Consider the following 15,918-nt stretch of genomic DNA (forward strand, 5'->3'; position numbering starts at 1 on the left):
ACAGAAGACACAAGGTACAGGGCAAGATGAAGGCAGATGATCCGCTGTGGCTTCCGCCTGAAGGGAGAAACAGATTTTACTGCATTTTTAGAGTGTGTCCCATATTTTCTGAAAATGCAGTTGCAAAAATTATGGGTAAGTAAGTAAAACATGGGCCTAAATAAAGGATTTTCATAATCCTTTATCTGGTTTCTGTGATAAATGAATGTCAAGGAAATAGATATTTATCTCTACAACCTCGTTCACACAATCTTCAGCCAGATAATCCAGTTGAGATTTGCCCTTGCCCTTCTTTGGCACATGATAGTCAGTCAGTCATTGCAAATGTCTGTGTCTATGTCACTTGCAGCCAACCAAACCAATCAGAGACTAGTGTGGGGTGACAGGTAATCCCATCACAAATACAACAGCGGTTCATCAGAGAGAGAAAAAGAAGAAAACATCACACAACATCTAAAAAAACTGACAAACATGTGGACATGAAACTGAGCTGTAGTTTTGTGTGGCGTGGGATGCAGAGTAGTAGCTGATCAGATCAGTGTGTGTCTGTGTCCTACTTTGAAAGAGTTCATTCTTAACCATCTGTTATGACATTTCAAACTTATTTTCCATGGCCTTTGTGACGTGACAAAGTCAGAAAACACACTCATCAAACCCAACAGTAAAACCAGTTGCCTGTTTTAATGATGTGGCTGATTGGTGCGTGTTGTTTGTGTTGTGTTTGTGTGATCTATTCTATACCCAACGAGAAATGTAAAATGTGTCACGGAGTTATTAAGAAAATCTATTTCTTGGTTGGTTCTGGGACTTTGCGGGGTCACTATGCAGAAGTGACCCGATGACAACAGTGCCGTATTAACTGGACAGATATGGAAATTGATCCTCTCGTCTAACTCTCTCTCTGAGATACCAAAATAAGCACAGAGTATTAGAGAAAATGTCAAACAATTCCTGTAAGAGAAAAGTTGGTCGATAGATGCTGGTGTGGTTTTCCCAATTAATTAGACAGGAAGGTGAGGGAAGTGCAAGGAACTCGGTTTCCCATTAACACAGATGGCGAAGACATGAAGGGAAGAGGACGCAAAGAAGGAAGGGAAGAGCGCAATGCAGGGAAACAAGGTCAAAGCAAGAGAGAGTGAGACACAGAGAGAGAGAGAGAGAGAGAGAGAGAGAGTTGGGTAAATTGGCACGGGAGTTGAGGCCTGCTGTCCTCAGTGGCTGTGTGTGGTGCCTAATGAGGCAAAGGGATGTAAAAACAGACAACCATAATGAGATGGCTGATGGACACAATGCAGAGAAAGAGACACACACACACACAGCACAGAGATACAGGGATGAAGAACAGAACAGCAGACACATCCAGTGAGAGCAAGGTACGAAAGAGTCGAGCAAATGCTATGAATAGAGACAGAAAAGCCAGAGAGGAAGAGTGGAGAGAAGGAGCACAGAGGAACAGGAGAGTGAGAGCTTTGAAGGCAAAGGAAACAAATGCAGAAAAGCAAAGTTGGAAATCCCACCATCCTATTAGGATTAACTGAGTGGTCCTTCAAGTCCTGATATATATGTTAACCACTAACTGTCTGAAATAAAATCATTTGGTGGGTGGTTCAATACCTTTACATTGTGTTTAGAGACAGCAAAACCAATACACATGGTTTTAGCCAATGCATTTGTTATTTAAATGATCATGAGTACTAGTAATTAACCCCCAAAGTTTGAGTTTTGAGATAGCCACATAAAACAACATTGGAAGTCTCATGAGAAATGATGCAACTGACACTAACTGGGATGTGTTGATCCTCAACTTTAGGTCAAACCTTCAAATGAATATTTTGTGGGTGAAAGAATAGACTAACGGCTTGTATTATACTCATGAGGCTGTGTGGACCAACACAACTGTATTTAAAGTGCTTTGGCATTGAACCTGAAACAAGTAAACATTTCAGGCTTACTATAAAAAAAATGCCAAAGCTGCAACTGAGTACATTTCTTAACCTTGACAAACTACTCAGTGACTAACTGTAATGAAAAGTTTCACAACATAAACACATTTCTTCTACTGCACCATTTTATATTACTTATAACAATTATATTATTTTTTACTAAAGCATTAAGTAAAAGAAAAGTAGATTTAGCAGTAAAAAACCCACAAAACCAAAATCAGCAAAATGTAAAATTAAATAAAGTTTTATAGTTTTGCTGTATTCATATTTTAAATGTAATGTCCTAATCTGTAATTAGTAACATAGGTGTGAGAATATGAAATGCCATGGAGTTCACGCATCAAATGACTTGCAGCCAACCTTGACTTGTGAACACACAAAATAGTACAGAGACAACAAACTGTGGTTTTCAGTGTGATTCTGGGGCTGGTAACTTTTAATTTCCTGATAATGGACTTCATCGCCTGAACTGACAGGATGAAAAGCAAACTCTGGGACAGGAGAGAACTTTTATTTTTGTGACATTCCGTTCCATGTTTTTGGATGCTCCTTTCACATATTAAAAAAGGCTGTGTTGCTAGGTAACCATCAAACAAAAGCAGGAGGTTCTGTTGTCTTGAGTGTGAGTGTTTAACTGTGTCTGAGACTGTGTGTATGTGTGTGTGTGTGTGTGTAGGAGAGAAAGAGAGACTGTGTGTGTTTGTTTTTATGTTACCTGTCTGTCTCTCTACCTTCTGGTATTTCTGTCTCTAGTTTATTAACATCTGTCTCACTCCCTCGTTACCTTGGCAGGGTAAAGTATATGGGAGGACAAGACACAATCATTTTGTGTGTGTGTGCGCTTGTGTCACCTATTTAGGACTATTTCTGGCAGAACTAAGATTTGTATTGTGATTATGGTTAAGGTTAGAGATAACGCTGTGTTTAGGATGTCAATATGAAGGGAAGTCAAGAGTGTCCTCAGAAGAATAGCTACGCAAACGTGTGTGTGTGTGTGTGAGAGTGAGAGAGAGAGAGAGAGAGAGAGAGAGAGAGAGAGAGAGAAAGGATGTTTATTTGTCAGAGATGACACGGACATGGACACTTGGGAGGGTCAGTGCACACTTGGCCAGATTCAGCCCGTTTCCTTGACAACTGGCCAATTAGGAGAGGTTGACTTCCAGGTGACCCCAACACCACAAGTTCCACTCTAATTAGCCACACACACACACACACACACACACAGAGTCCTTTTTGTCCCAGCTTTAGTTTTATGTGTCTCCATGAACTTAAACACTTCTCACACAGATGGTGGACACCAGAGGACAGATACAGCACAGCAATTTAGAATCCCAAACACACCCACATATTCAATGAGATGAGCTTACACACACACACACACACACACACGCGCGCGCATGCGTGCGCACAGTAACGCTGCTCTCATTAACGCTGCCGCCTGTGCTGTGACACTCTGACAGGTGATGCCAGCTGTCATTACTCACCGCCCAGGCCACATGTACCTAAGGAAGCCAGGATTTGTCCAGTTTGTGTGTGTTTGTGTGAGTCTCTGTGTCTTAAGAAATGTAGGCCTCGATGTCAGCGAGGCACAGAATCGTTACAAAGACAAAGATAATGCAGAAAGGGCCAAACACTAAGCTGTCAAAAACTGGCAATGTGACTTGAAAATTAACTGTGAAGATTAATATTGTTTATGTGCATGCTAATTGGAAAATAAAGAACTGCTTCACACCTGTTAAGAAACGAATATGTGTACATACATATATATATATGTTCCAACGAAGAAAGGGAATAAATGACAGTGCTGTGGATGGGGATGAGCTGCTAATTTTAATCTGTGCTTGATTAACTGCTGGCAGCTCATCAACACATTTACACCTACATGTATTATTACAGTGACACCTCATATGTTAAAACAAATACTTCTAAATAATTCCTCTCGGAATTTGTCAATTCAATCGGCCTAACGAACACAGTGATATTAAGAACACACCGGAATAATGAGCTCATGAAGGCCGCCGATGGTGTAATAACGTGAGTATTTTTCACACGGCTTCAAACACTGAGCGCGTGTGTTTTAACCAAGCGATCGTGGAGTGGCTTCGTTTAATAAGCAACGGGAATGTGATGGAAAACATTTTGAAAACAAGCATTACAAACATGCTCAGCTGGTGATGAGACAGAACTGAGTCATCTGATCAAATTTGGCTGGAATGCGACATAAATTAGAAGACTTTGGACGTCTCTTTTTACATCGTTCTGCCAACACACATGGGGGATATTTAAGAGAGAGAGAGAGAGGGACCCAGAATGTGAGCTCTGTATCTGACAGTGATCCTGACATGTCTCTGAATCTGAACCGCAGGAATAATGCTTCTCACATACAGGACACATAGAGGTGCAGACAGAATACACCTCACTGAACTATTTATATCACTGAGAGTGTGATTAACACTATGGAGCATCTCTCTAAAGGTCTCCATTAATAGGTGAGACAGGCAGGTAGACAGATTAATCACTGTGGGTTACTAACACCACGATGGTCGCCACAGAAGGATCACTGCACCATGGCCTCCATTTACAACTTTTGGCCGCAGATTAAAAACAACAGCGTGCTTCAATAATATTAACACAAAAGTATACTTTATGATAGACTCCACTGCTAAGGTTTTACTTTCTATTCACACACCAGCATGTGCAGCATCCGACTCCACAAGTTGGGGGTGATGGGAAAAATGGGGGCCAGAGGCGAGGTAGAGACAGAAGCAAGAGACCAAACTGCAGTCATTCCAAAGTATGATCATATATTTCTGCCAGCACGCTATCTGCGTAAAATGTCCAGTTTTATCACAGTGCTGCCAATTACTATGTCAACATGGCATATGAATATTTCCACGCAAGAGTGTAAATATGCAAACGGAAATCCAGAAATCATAAATTCTGCCTGGACATGAGCAGGTGGAAGCGAGTAAAGTTTCAGAGAGGCAGAGAGGACACATATGTGTTATAAACCTGATGGTACAGAATGTCTTTCAGTTAGAACACAATAGAAAAAGGGAAGGAAGCGAATGATACCTGTCCTATGTGTCCGATGTGTAAAATACATCTGCGAGGATCACTGACCTTCACTTAAATGGACCCTGTATGTCTTCCCAGAAACATGTTATCACTCAATTCTGATTTAGAAAAGTTTCAACCAACGTTGAGAATTAGTTGCCATCAACGACCACAGTCACAGAGAAGAAGTAACAATGCAACAAACAAGGAAAAAGCTACGTGTAAGGCTACGTGCCGCTGAGCGACTGTGAGGGTGAGAGACGGAGAGGAAAAGAAATGAAATAAAGAGAGAGAGAGAGAGAGAGAGAGAGAGAGAGAGATCCTGAAGTGAGCAAAGCAAACTTTCAAGAAGAAAGTCGCCCAGATGCCATGCGTGGGAGGCAGCTCTTATTTATTTATTTTTGTTTATCTGGCTGTCAGTAATTTATTCTGAATGCACTGTTTAAAATACTCCTATTCCCTCTGTCTCTCCATCTCGTCCCCAGAGATTATAGAGGGGGGTGCGACAGGGCTGCATCTTCTCTTCTTCTGCGTGGTATAACAAATATCTGAAAGGAAGACAGAGAGCAAACTGGCTCTCGTTCTTTGTCTTGCACTGAGCTGAGGCCAAGGATTCGCTGATGTGCGCTTGCACCTGCTCTACAGTTGGATATCGGATTCTTGCACAGTCGTCGCAATACGAGCGAAGAGCCGACAGGTGCACACACACACACACACAAGCAGATGTGCAAAGTGAAAATGCGTGCAAGCAGCACTTTCACCACAGGTTGAATTTGGGAAGATTAAAGTCGGCAATGTGATCAGTGTCACACACACACGTACAGACACGTACAGACACACAAAGACATTGACAGACACACCTGGGAGTGTGAGAGCTTGGCAGAGTGTTGTTGTGGCCTGGAGCACACTGCCTGCTGTGTCTGCATCTCTCTGTCACTCTCACACAAACGCACAGTGAATGATGGCATGACACAAGGCTTGATGAAAAGATATGTGGAAGCCCCTTCAGAGCACAAGGCTCATTACACACACACACACGCACACACACGTAATCTCATCATATTCAGATAGAGATGAAAGGATTACCTGTGGCTGATTGCTGGATGAGAACATGGAGTAAGGGAATTGAATCCTCATTCTGATGGTGTGTGTGTGTGTGTGTGCGCGTGTGTCCTTTACCCTCGTTCTCTGACCTCTCTGTGACTTATTTTCCACTTAACGTCCATGGAGTTCAGTTCAGTAATTGAACTTTTTTAGATAAAGACAGCAAATATCTGCACGAGGTACGCTCATTGTGTGTGACCTCAATGTTGGCATTCTGTAGTTGCACAATTGAGTCATACATCAGTGACACAGTTTGAACTCCAAGTCTACTTTATCTAAAAATAATCCACTTTATCAGCTTAGAATCATTCGCAAAATAAAATGAGCTGTATCTTCGAGAGCTTGTCGCTCTGGATGTTTTTAAATGAACTGGGAATAACTTTTATACCGTACATTTTGTAACTCTGCATTTCATTTATCGTTTAGATTATGATTGTGTGAATTAGATCTGCTAAGACCTTTGATCTCACTGAGGCTTCTGTCGTTAAAGAAACACTTACGATGTTCATGAGCGTGAGCAGGTACTTCTGGACGTGCTCCTTCCCATGAAACTGGACCACTGAGTCGTCAACGCCGAGCAGCACCTCGATGTTGTAGGCCCTGTCCAGGCTCTGTCTGCGTGTCCGCCCGGCTCGCGTGTGGTTGATACTCTGCTCCACACCTCGGTACAGAGACTCCAGCTCCATCAGACCTCCGAGATCAGCACCTACACACGGAAATTAAACAACGTCCATTATGAAACGACCATAAAACTGTCACGAGTGGGGGTCACTACAGTCGGAGGCACGCACATCAGTTTAAAATATGTCAGCGATGACAAGTCCTGGATAATCTGCCAGTGTGTTGTGAATGCTATTGTCATACACGTTCACATATGCACGAGCACTGAGTGGAGCACCGGCACGTCCATGTCAGCGTGTCTGTCTTCTGTTTATATCGATGACACCAGTTGACTGAGTCGAGCATGTGTGTCCCTTGTAAGTGGTGGTAGCGGTGCGGCGATCGTTCGCAGATCCTCTCCTAATCAACCAAATATTTCTGCTCCCATCTGAATAAAAGCAACAGATGGTGCTTGCTAACACATGGATTAAGACAGCTTCCTCACACAGGGGCTGCCCACCCTGCTCTTTTCTTGGCTCGCTATGTGGTGGGAAAAATAATGTAAATAATTCAACGTCCCTTCATCTAAGGTGATTCCATTGAAAAGTGTGCCACCTACATCAGATCACTTATTACATCTCTGGTTTCTGCCTAAGCAAGTATGTCAAAGTGGCTTGTTTGACAATGTTTGGATAAAACTGCACCTTAGCTGCTCCTTGATGATGATGTTAATGTCTAAGCGTCAGCGTGCAGAGAGTTGCAATCAGTGAGGACACAGGAGATGAATTGCACCATCTCCAGAGCCAAGGACATCCTTCCCTCTGTCTCATCCTCCTGGTATGTAGACACAGCATGACCTTGCTTGTATGGAAACCATGCAAGGCCAAGTCATGGAGTCCTGAACATGGGGTCTCGGTGGAATCAACAAGGCCTTACACTCCCAGATTTAAGCCAAGGCCTCCCACAGGCCGGGATCACACACAGCTCAGTTTATGGAGAGTGTGTGTGTTTCAGTGTGTGAGCACCATGAGGACAAACATTTTCAATTGGGCTATAAATCACTGCTCCAACAGAAGCCTCAATTTAGCCGAAGCTTGGGAGCGGGGCTGACTAACTGTAATAGATTTGCTGCTTTAGACCACAAAGCTTTTTTATTGGTGGCGCTGGGAGCCGAGCTGATTCAACACGTGGCATGAGGGGACGGTCGCAGCCCCAGTGTTTTGACACACACAGTTTGAACGAGTGTTGAGTGGAGGGAAATGAACAAGATGCAGGAGGAAGATACAGGGAAGAGAAGGGGGAGAGAAAGAGAGATCTGCCACCTTGTCTCCCAATCAGCAAGGGGCATCCCACTTTCCCACTCCCTCTTATGCAACGTTTCCAAGGCAACGGGCTCATGGGTAAAACAAGGACCGCATGGCTAATATTGGCTCCTGAGTCGCTGGCAGAATAAATCTGAAAGTCTCGATATCTACCCACATTCCAGTGAGTGACAGAGTACCCACACAGACCGAGACAGAAACAGGAGGTGGGGGCAAAGCTAGACACTCGTGTAGCAGAAGACCAGAGATGATGAGAGGAGAATTTAAAGATTATTGCAGAACTATACTTTTGTTCTGTTACACACATATACATACACACACACAGAAAACATTTCTTCTTGTTAGCAGAGGAAGTTGGATATCAGGCAGTGTTCTTCACAACAACCCTTGGCACTTCCTAGTTATTTTGCTGCCTTTAACGAGCCTGATGTCATAACCAGACCATTTGCTTTCAAACCCAGAGCCAGATATTTTTACCTTGTGTTTATGTAATGTCGAGACAAAACACAGAGAAACTAGTGTTCTTAATCTCACAACATTGCAGCGCCTTGAAAACAGTGCAGGGGCCACAGGTGCTATCGAAAACCGGTATTAAATTGATACCAGTTCCTCATGTGCCAGTACAATAGTATTAATAAGCATTTGGACAAACAAGGTCACAAGCTTCCCAACTAACTTGGGACACTGTAAGCAATTATTTTAAGAGTTTCTACATAATCCCATACTCAATCCCAGTCAATAATCAGTTGCAGCAAGTTTTTCACAGAACAACTTGGAGGAATAAGGTGCAAGAAAGACAGAGGGAGGCGGTGAGGGAGGTGAGAGGCAGAGCTGAGGGGTGTGATGGATGAGAGCATGAGACAAGAGGAGCCCAGAAGGACCTTGGGTGTTGCGAGTTCCGCTTGAAGCTCCTTCACTGATGGAGAATAGCATTCTGTTGTAGAGCATCCGAGTCTGTCTGTCTGTCTGTGTGAGGGTGAGACATCAGGGTGTGCTGCTGTGCAATAGCTTACATTAGACTCTGTGACGAAAACGGTTATCACTCAAACCTCAGACAGGGGATTGATCAAAAAAAAAAAAAGTGTTCACTTTCTCTTCCCTCAAGAAGGATCATTTACAGTCTCAAACCTCATCCTCCCACAGATCTTACCTGCATGCACACACAAGCCTTCATGTCTCTTCCCACCTGCGGCTGTCCTTTCCTTCTCACATCCTACCCACTCATTCTCCATCCTCATTTGCATTTTCACACTCCTCTCTGTATACTGTACCTATACACACACTTCGCCCCACAATTTTCACCATGAAACACAAAAAAAAACCACCCTAACCCCGATATGTAAACTTCCACCTGCGCACACAAACACTCCACTGTCACTCCCACAGTATTCTCATTCAGGTGGGTATAGAGCTCAGCCCTATTAGGAGACAAAGGTTCTTTGTCTTTCAACCTTTGCCAAATGTCAAGAATGTCTGGTTGCCCAGTGAATATGAGGTGTGGGAGAGGGGGATGAAAGAGTGTGTGGGGGGGGGAGTCCACAAGCCACAACAACGGAAGAAAGGCAACGAATTAATCCACATCGTCAGATGTAGTACGGTAATGACAGACTTTGACCTTTTAACCTGAGTGCGTGTGAGAGTATATGTTATACACATTCACTATAACATAATAATTACACATAACGACTACACTATATATATATATAAGTGTTTCTTACTTACAATGTATTGAACACACACACACACACACGTCTAACCATGTATCAATACAATGGGGGAAATTTATGGAAGTACTAACCAGTTATGCACTTAAAATGACCTGAACATAGGTATTATGTTTTGTTTAACTGTCTTTGAGAAGGCATGTTGATTCTTTTTCTTTCTTACTATACATATTGACTGTTAATGTCATACAGCTGTGTTCCTCCGCTGTGTTAATGTGATGACGTCATCAAACGACTTGTCGACACACAGATTAAATGAAGTTATTTTTTAGCTGGTAGTGTATTTACTGTACAACCCACTTAACTATAAAATAAACAAAATATCAAACACGGACAATAAACAAGCTCTTTAAGTTAATTGGCATTCTTTATAATACAGAGTAGACCTCCTCATAATCCTATCACCAATTAAGCGTATATTTACTGCCATTTGTTCTCTTAGATGCTGTAAGAATTATATGTATTCCTCACACATTTTGATTAAAAATAATAATTAAACACCAATAGATATTAGCTGTATTTTTTGGGGATTTTAGCAACACAAAATCCTTTGGTTCTTAAAGCAAAGACGTTTCCCATCATAAGACACAAAATCAATGCATTGTGATAACATGGAAATATATGAATCATTTGGAAATCAGCTGCAAACACAGGTGACTTTGTGGGTGTCTGCCCACACACACACACACAGTCCTCCCGCAGGAGTGACTAAAATCTCAAGTATTAAGATGCATCTTGAATTTTTCTTTCCTAACTCACAGCGCTTACGTATGAGTGGCAGCAGGTGGGAGGGGAGACAGTGGACTCACCTGAGTTCAAGGCTGTCTTTGCACTGGGAGGCACAGTTATCCTCACATATGAACTCATTTACTTACACACACACACACACACATATCCTGGTCATATAGCTTGCAGGGCATGGACACTTTGTCTCCCTGGTGACAGCTTTATGGGTTGTCAAGGTGATGAGTGTCTTGGGCAGCGGAGTGTTAATGCTGCTGCTGCTAGCATCGCGGGGCAGGTAGAAACATGCCACACTGTCCCATAGAACGTCCTCCTACTGAATGCTCATTATTTCCTCTCCATGACAGCTGAAAAGGCTACAGAGCCTGGGACACATGAACTATGCTTCCCATAATCATATTGCTGTTAATTATTTAGGTTGGCAGCACTCTAATTTTACATGGACAGCTCCCTGAAGACCATAATAATTATTCAGACATCAAGCACTGAACTTTGCCCATTTATTAATAACCGCTTGAGGTTTGGGCTGTTTATTTTTAGCTGCTGTTGGGGTGTTTTGAGTGGCCGTTCCTCGACTGCGAGTTTGTCCAAAGAGCTATAATATCTAAGACGATGCATTATATTTCTGAAATGAAGAAGAGGATTATTTTACACACTGCATGAAGTTTAATAATCAGCAGGCAGGAGGGGCCACCTATTCTCACAGTGATTGTCTGGGGTGGATTTCTGGTGATTTGGGAGACAAAGCAACCTTTAGCTCTTCACTCTTACATAACTGTCTGTCTGTCAAAGACACACGGGGCTGGTGGCGGCGGGGGGAGGTGACGTGGTGCACACCGATTCCTGCTACCTCGCTTTCGTCTGCTATGATGGATATGAAGTTATACCTACACATTTACAATGCAAAGTCATCCAGTGAAATAAGCGCCGGTGTTTTGGGACTGACAGACTCCGTGCTCAGAGTTGCGTATGGCATCACAAATTAGCCGAAATTAAGTGGCGCTCTTTCTCATAAGCTGCAAGAAGCCGAGGAAATGCCTCTTGTAATATCAATAATTACAGCGTGAAGAACAGCCCATGTAAACATTGCAAACACATCTCAAAACAAGGTAATCTAATCATTGTTATCCACTGCCATAACATAGTTGGCAAAGATCAATCATGTCCCCGAACCCTTTGTCTGTCTTTGCTCTGCGGTTGTATCCACAGAGTCTGATGTAAACGGGAAAGCCTTAGTGTCCAATAAGACAGCAAAGCCGGGCTGATATAGGGCTTATACAGCCAATCTCGTCCAGTCTGAAAATGACCTGTCTGAGTACCTGTCCATCTGTCCTTCCCTGTGTCTGTCTATATCAGTCTCAGACAGCCGGGCCTTTATAATGATCTCTTATGAAATCAAAAAGTAGAAAAACATCTGCAGCTATGACAGGGCAACCAAGACAAAAACATTACATGGCCAGCATGTAGACAACACAATTTGTGAGCAAGTCACATTTATGTACATTTCTTTTACTTTCTTATAATGCTCCACTGCCCACATGTATGTATACAGCCATAGATCAAGGTCATTGAGAAACAGTTTATACATATGATTAAAAAAAGAGAGAGCAGGTGACAGCGAGGTGCAACATCCAGTTCTCCAGAGAGAATCTACACAACTTCACAGAAACAACCACCTGTTTGCTTTAAGGGTTGGTGGCCCCCTTGCCATCTCTCTCCTCTCTCCTTCTATTTCTGTCACTTCTTCCTTTCCTCTGTCTCACAATACAACTCATTTACATGAGCAAATATTCCATTAAAGAAATCATACCAACATGGATAATGTTAAAGAACATGTCAATGCAGTGATCACTGTCCGCATATTGTGTTTCCTACAGATTTTAGAAGGATGTTTTCTGCCTCCACTAAACCTACTTACTGTCTGTAAGTTTGTTTTGAATGTTTGTTGTGATGGAGAGTTTATCACTCAAGTATGTTCCCATTTCATTTGGGTAAGAATCTACCCACTGATGACTGATCACAGACAATGACCAGATCCTCATGTTTGCGCAGCACTCTTTGTGAGGACACTCACACTGGTGCTTTCAGACAGACACAGTTCTGTTCAGGCTCTGGTGCTGTTCTGGTGAACCAGCCCGCTCTCACACCAGGTTAAGAGAAACCAAAGTGGGAGGACGGTTACTCTGCGTTATTCAGGCGGAAGTAAACACAACACCGGCAAAATCTCCACACTTACACACAACACTCCCACTGATCATGTCATGCTCCACGAGCAAGAAGCACTATTTTCTGGTTCCAGCTGAGAACCAATTTTCTTCCGCTTTGAATATGCCGGCTGGTACAAAATTTGGGTTTTTGGAACTGGAACCAGCACAAAGCCCTGCCGGTGTGAAAGGGCTATCAGACTTAATGCATTCGCTAGCCCCTTACCCTATCACCTAACCCTAATCTAAACCCAATTCTAACCCTAATCCACGTCTTAACCCAGCTCTTTTAAGGGGTGACAGAATGTGAGGACCAGCCAAAATGTCCACACTCCCTTAGGTTTTTTTTCCCCCTGCTTATTACCTCTGGTCTCTAAATTGTCAATATACTATGGCACATTAAACTGCAATGTGTGCTCTGAGATATATATTCTCTCGTCTATTACATTCTACTGTATACATACTGAGAAGCTGGCTAAAAGGCCTCATGAAATAACTAATATTATAAGCCTTCTATTCGCTCCGCGATTCTCCTGTCATCGCAATCCTCATTTATCCTTCCTTCACTCGTGCCCCAAGGCAATGTCCTGTCCTGGCTGTGAGGTCCTCAAAGAACAGCCAGCACCAGCCACCTGAGACGTCTAACTCCACAGTTATTATGACAGGCCAACCAGCCAAACATCTGTCAACCTGAGCACAGTGAGGATGGAGGGAGAGGAGGGGGAGCAGGAGAAGAGAGAGAAAAGTAGAGTAGGAGAAACCAGATAAAAAACAACAGCATGAGGTGAGAAAGTGGAGAGAAAATAATGAGAAGGTGGAATTTGGAGCAGGGTTCTTACCAAGCTCTAAACTGTGAGAGACACTTGTATTATAACCGCTGTGTTCAAGGTAGCATGGAAAACTCAGAAGCCACACAGCTAGTGTCTGAAACCGAGACCTGATTAAAAGATTAAACCATTGTGTAATTTGACTGATAAAATAAAAAAAAGATTGCAAATAGATTTCTCCATCAGTATCTGGACGAAAAGTAAGGTAAACACCTGGAGAATTTGATGACAGCCACATAATTCCTACAACAGCTCGTCTGTTACAATGACCAACAAAAGGAACCCCCCCACACCACCATTCACCCTTTTTTCCCTCTCCTCTCCTGCTTCCTTCATTTCCTCTTTTATTCATTAAGTGTATCTTAGATTGCAGTTATGAAATGGCAGGCATGTGGGTAAATGTGGGTGAGAGAAAAAGGAAAGTTGATGTAAAGGTGTGAGGCAATATGTATGCAAATACTCTCCAGTAGAGCAAAGTGTGCCTGCCACAGGGCAGCAGGATGAGGATTTATCATCCAATATCACCCCATCATAGATGGTAATGACAAACACATAAGCAAGACTGGAACATAATTATATCGTATATCTAACCCAACATCCTAAACCGAGTAGCAGATATTATGCTGTAATGACTTAAAAAATTAAGGCATGGACTACACTGACGGCTTGGACACAGGCAGAGGAATAAAAATAAAAGTGTTTTGGCATTTTAAATTCTGGCATGCGCTTACACCAAGAGTTATTACTGTCTAGTCGGCCCACAAATGCACAGACGGCGTTCTCTACAATTGCACAGTGCTTGAGCCAGACGGGAGAGAATTAATAAAGCACTACAGTGTATTGGTGTTACTAAGTTGGCGGTGTTTCATAACAAAGTCTTTGATAGCAGTTATCAATTAGAAACAATTAAAAGAGCCATTCATCATTCTTACAAAGCCGGCTGAGTGCAGGGAGCAGCACTGTCAGAGAAGCAGATAAATTGTAATCAAAACCATAATTTCATATAGCTCTCTTTAACAGAGACTTGCATGGACTAGAGAGTTCACAGCTCAGACTATCTCCAAGATTCATCCATCAAACCCACACACACAAACGGCCACAGATGCAGTATCTGTGTAGAAAAAGTGACCACAGGGGAGAAAACAAGCAAAGAACGGGTCTAATGTCAAGCTGCGAGCAAACTTCAAAACATGGTAGAGAAACAAGTCCACCCTTAGGCCCTTGGCAATCACATACACTACATACATATATATGTATATATATATATATGTATATCTATATATATATATATATATATATATCTATATCTATATATATATATATATATATATATATATACATACATATATATCTAGCGTATTTATATAAAAATGGCATTCTGGTTTGAACGCCATGCATAAGAATCTGAAGTTGGGTTTTGAAGCTAGTTTTGTTGTTGGCAACCAGGTTCCTAGTGTACCAATACCACTGGTGTCCACTGACATTTCCTCTTATTTATATTTTCATTATTTACAAAAATAAACATCAAGTTCTATTGAAGAAGAGGACTAGAGAATGAGACCATTGAAAATTGAAGATGTTTCCTAATGTAACTCAAGTGAGAATTGTGCCATAGACTTCCATTCAAATTGAGCTCTTTTTGCAATTTCTGGTTTCAAAACTGGAAGACTACATCTGTGTTTATATGCCATCTATGGACAATCATAAGTACAACAGGTCTGCCCAAGTATGGCGTCATGAGCTGGTCCATGTGTGTGCATTGTGTTGACAGTTTCCTTCTTTCCTCAAAAGCCCCGACAAAGGCTTCACATATGATTATTGCTGCATTATTGGCAACCAATGCAAATAGGATCTTAATGCAAATATGCACTAAGGGAAAAGAAAGCCCTATCCTATCCCAACAACCCCCCCTAATAACCTCCCAGGCATATGGTTAATCAATGCAGCCTCTTCCGTACAAATGTAACTCTATACTCGAGTGGGGAGGATAGGGGAGCTACTAGCATGACCTCCCCACTCTCTCCATTCTTAATGAAGCTCCAGGTAAACAAATCACTGTACACAGGCAGATGGCCAATAAGGAAACAACCCTCAGGGATTTTTGATGGGATCAAGTTTTTTTTGTTTTTAATTGCAAAAAGATATTTATTCTCTCAGCATCTTAGAAATTAAAACATTTGGCTACGTTTGTTTGAAATGCTCAATAGATGCATGATTCATTTCCAGCTGTCCTCGTCTCTGTAGTGTATACAATACGATGTCTGCATGGGTATCAGCACAGATTTGTATTCACAAGGTTTGATTCAATGAAATAATGATTCAGAGAAGGATATTTTCAAATGCAATGCTAACTTTGCATGGAGATAAAAAAAATATACCAGATAAGTATTTGA

General features: G+C 42.2%; 1 protein-coding gene across 2 annotated transcripts in view; it reads right to left on the reverse strand.

The window, feature by feature from the left end:
* The window catches only part of LOC122778359 (A disintegrin and metalloproteinase with thrombospondin motifs 2-like), a 102,389-nt gene that overhangs the window by 20,192 nt on the left and 66,279 nt on the right, over positions 1 to 15,918 (reverse strand). For both annotated transcript variants that reach the window (XM_044040144.1, XM_044040143.1), the window contains exon 4: positions 6,605 to 6,810. In XM_044040144.1, the coding sequence (XP_043896079.1) occupies positions 6,605 to 6,810 (206 nt within the window). The remainder of the gene's footprint in view (positions 1 to 6,604; positions 6,811 to 15,918) is intronic.

This window comes from Solea senegalensis, linkage group LG12 (assembly GCF_019176455.1).
Source record: "Solea senegalensis isolate Sse05_10M linkage group LG12, IFAPA_SoseM_1, whole genome shotgun sequence".
NCBI classification, from domain to species: domain Eukaryota; kingdom Metazoa; phylum Chordata; class Actinopteri; order Pleuronectiformes; family Soleidae; genus Solea; species Solea senegalensis.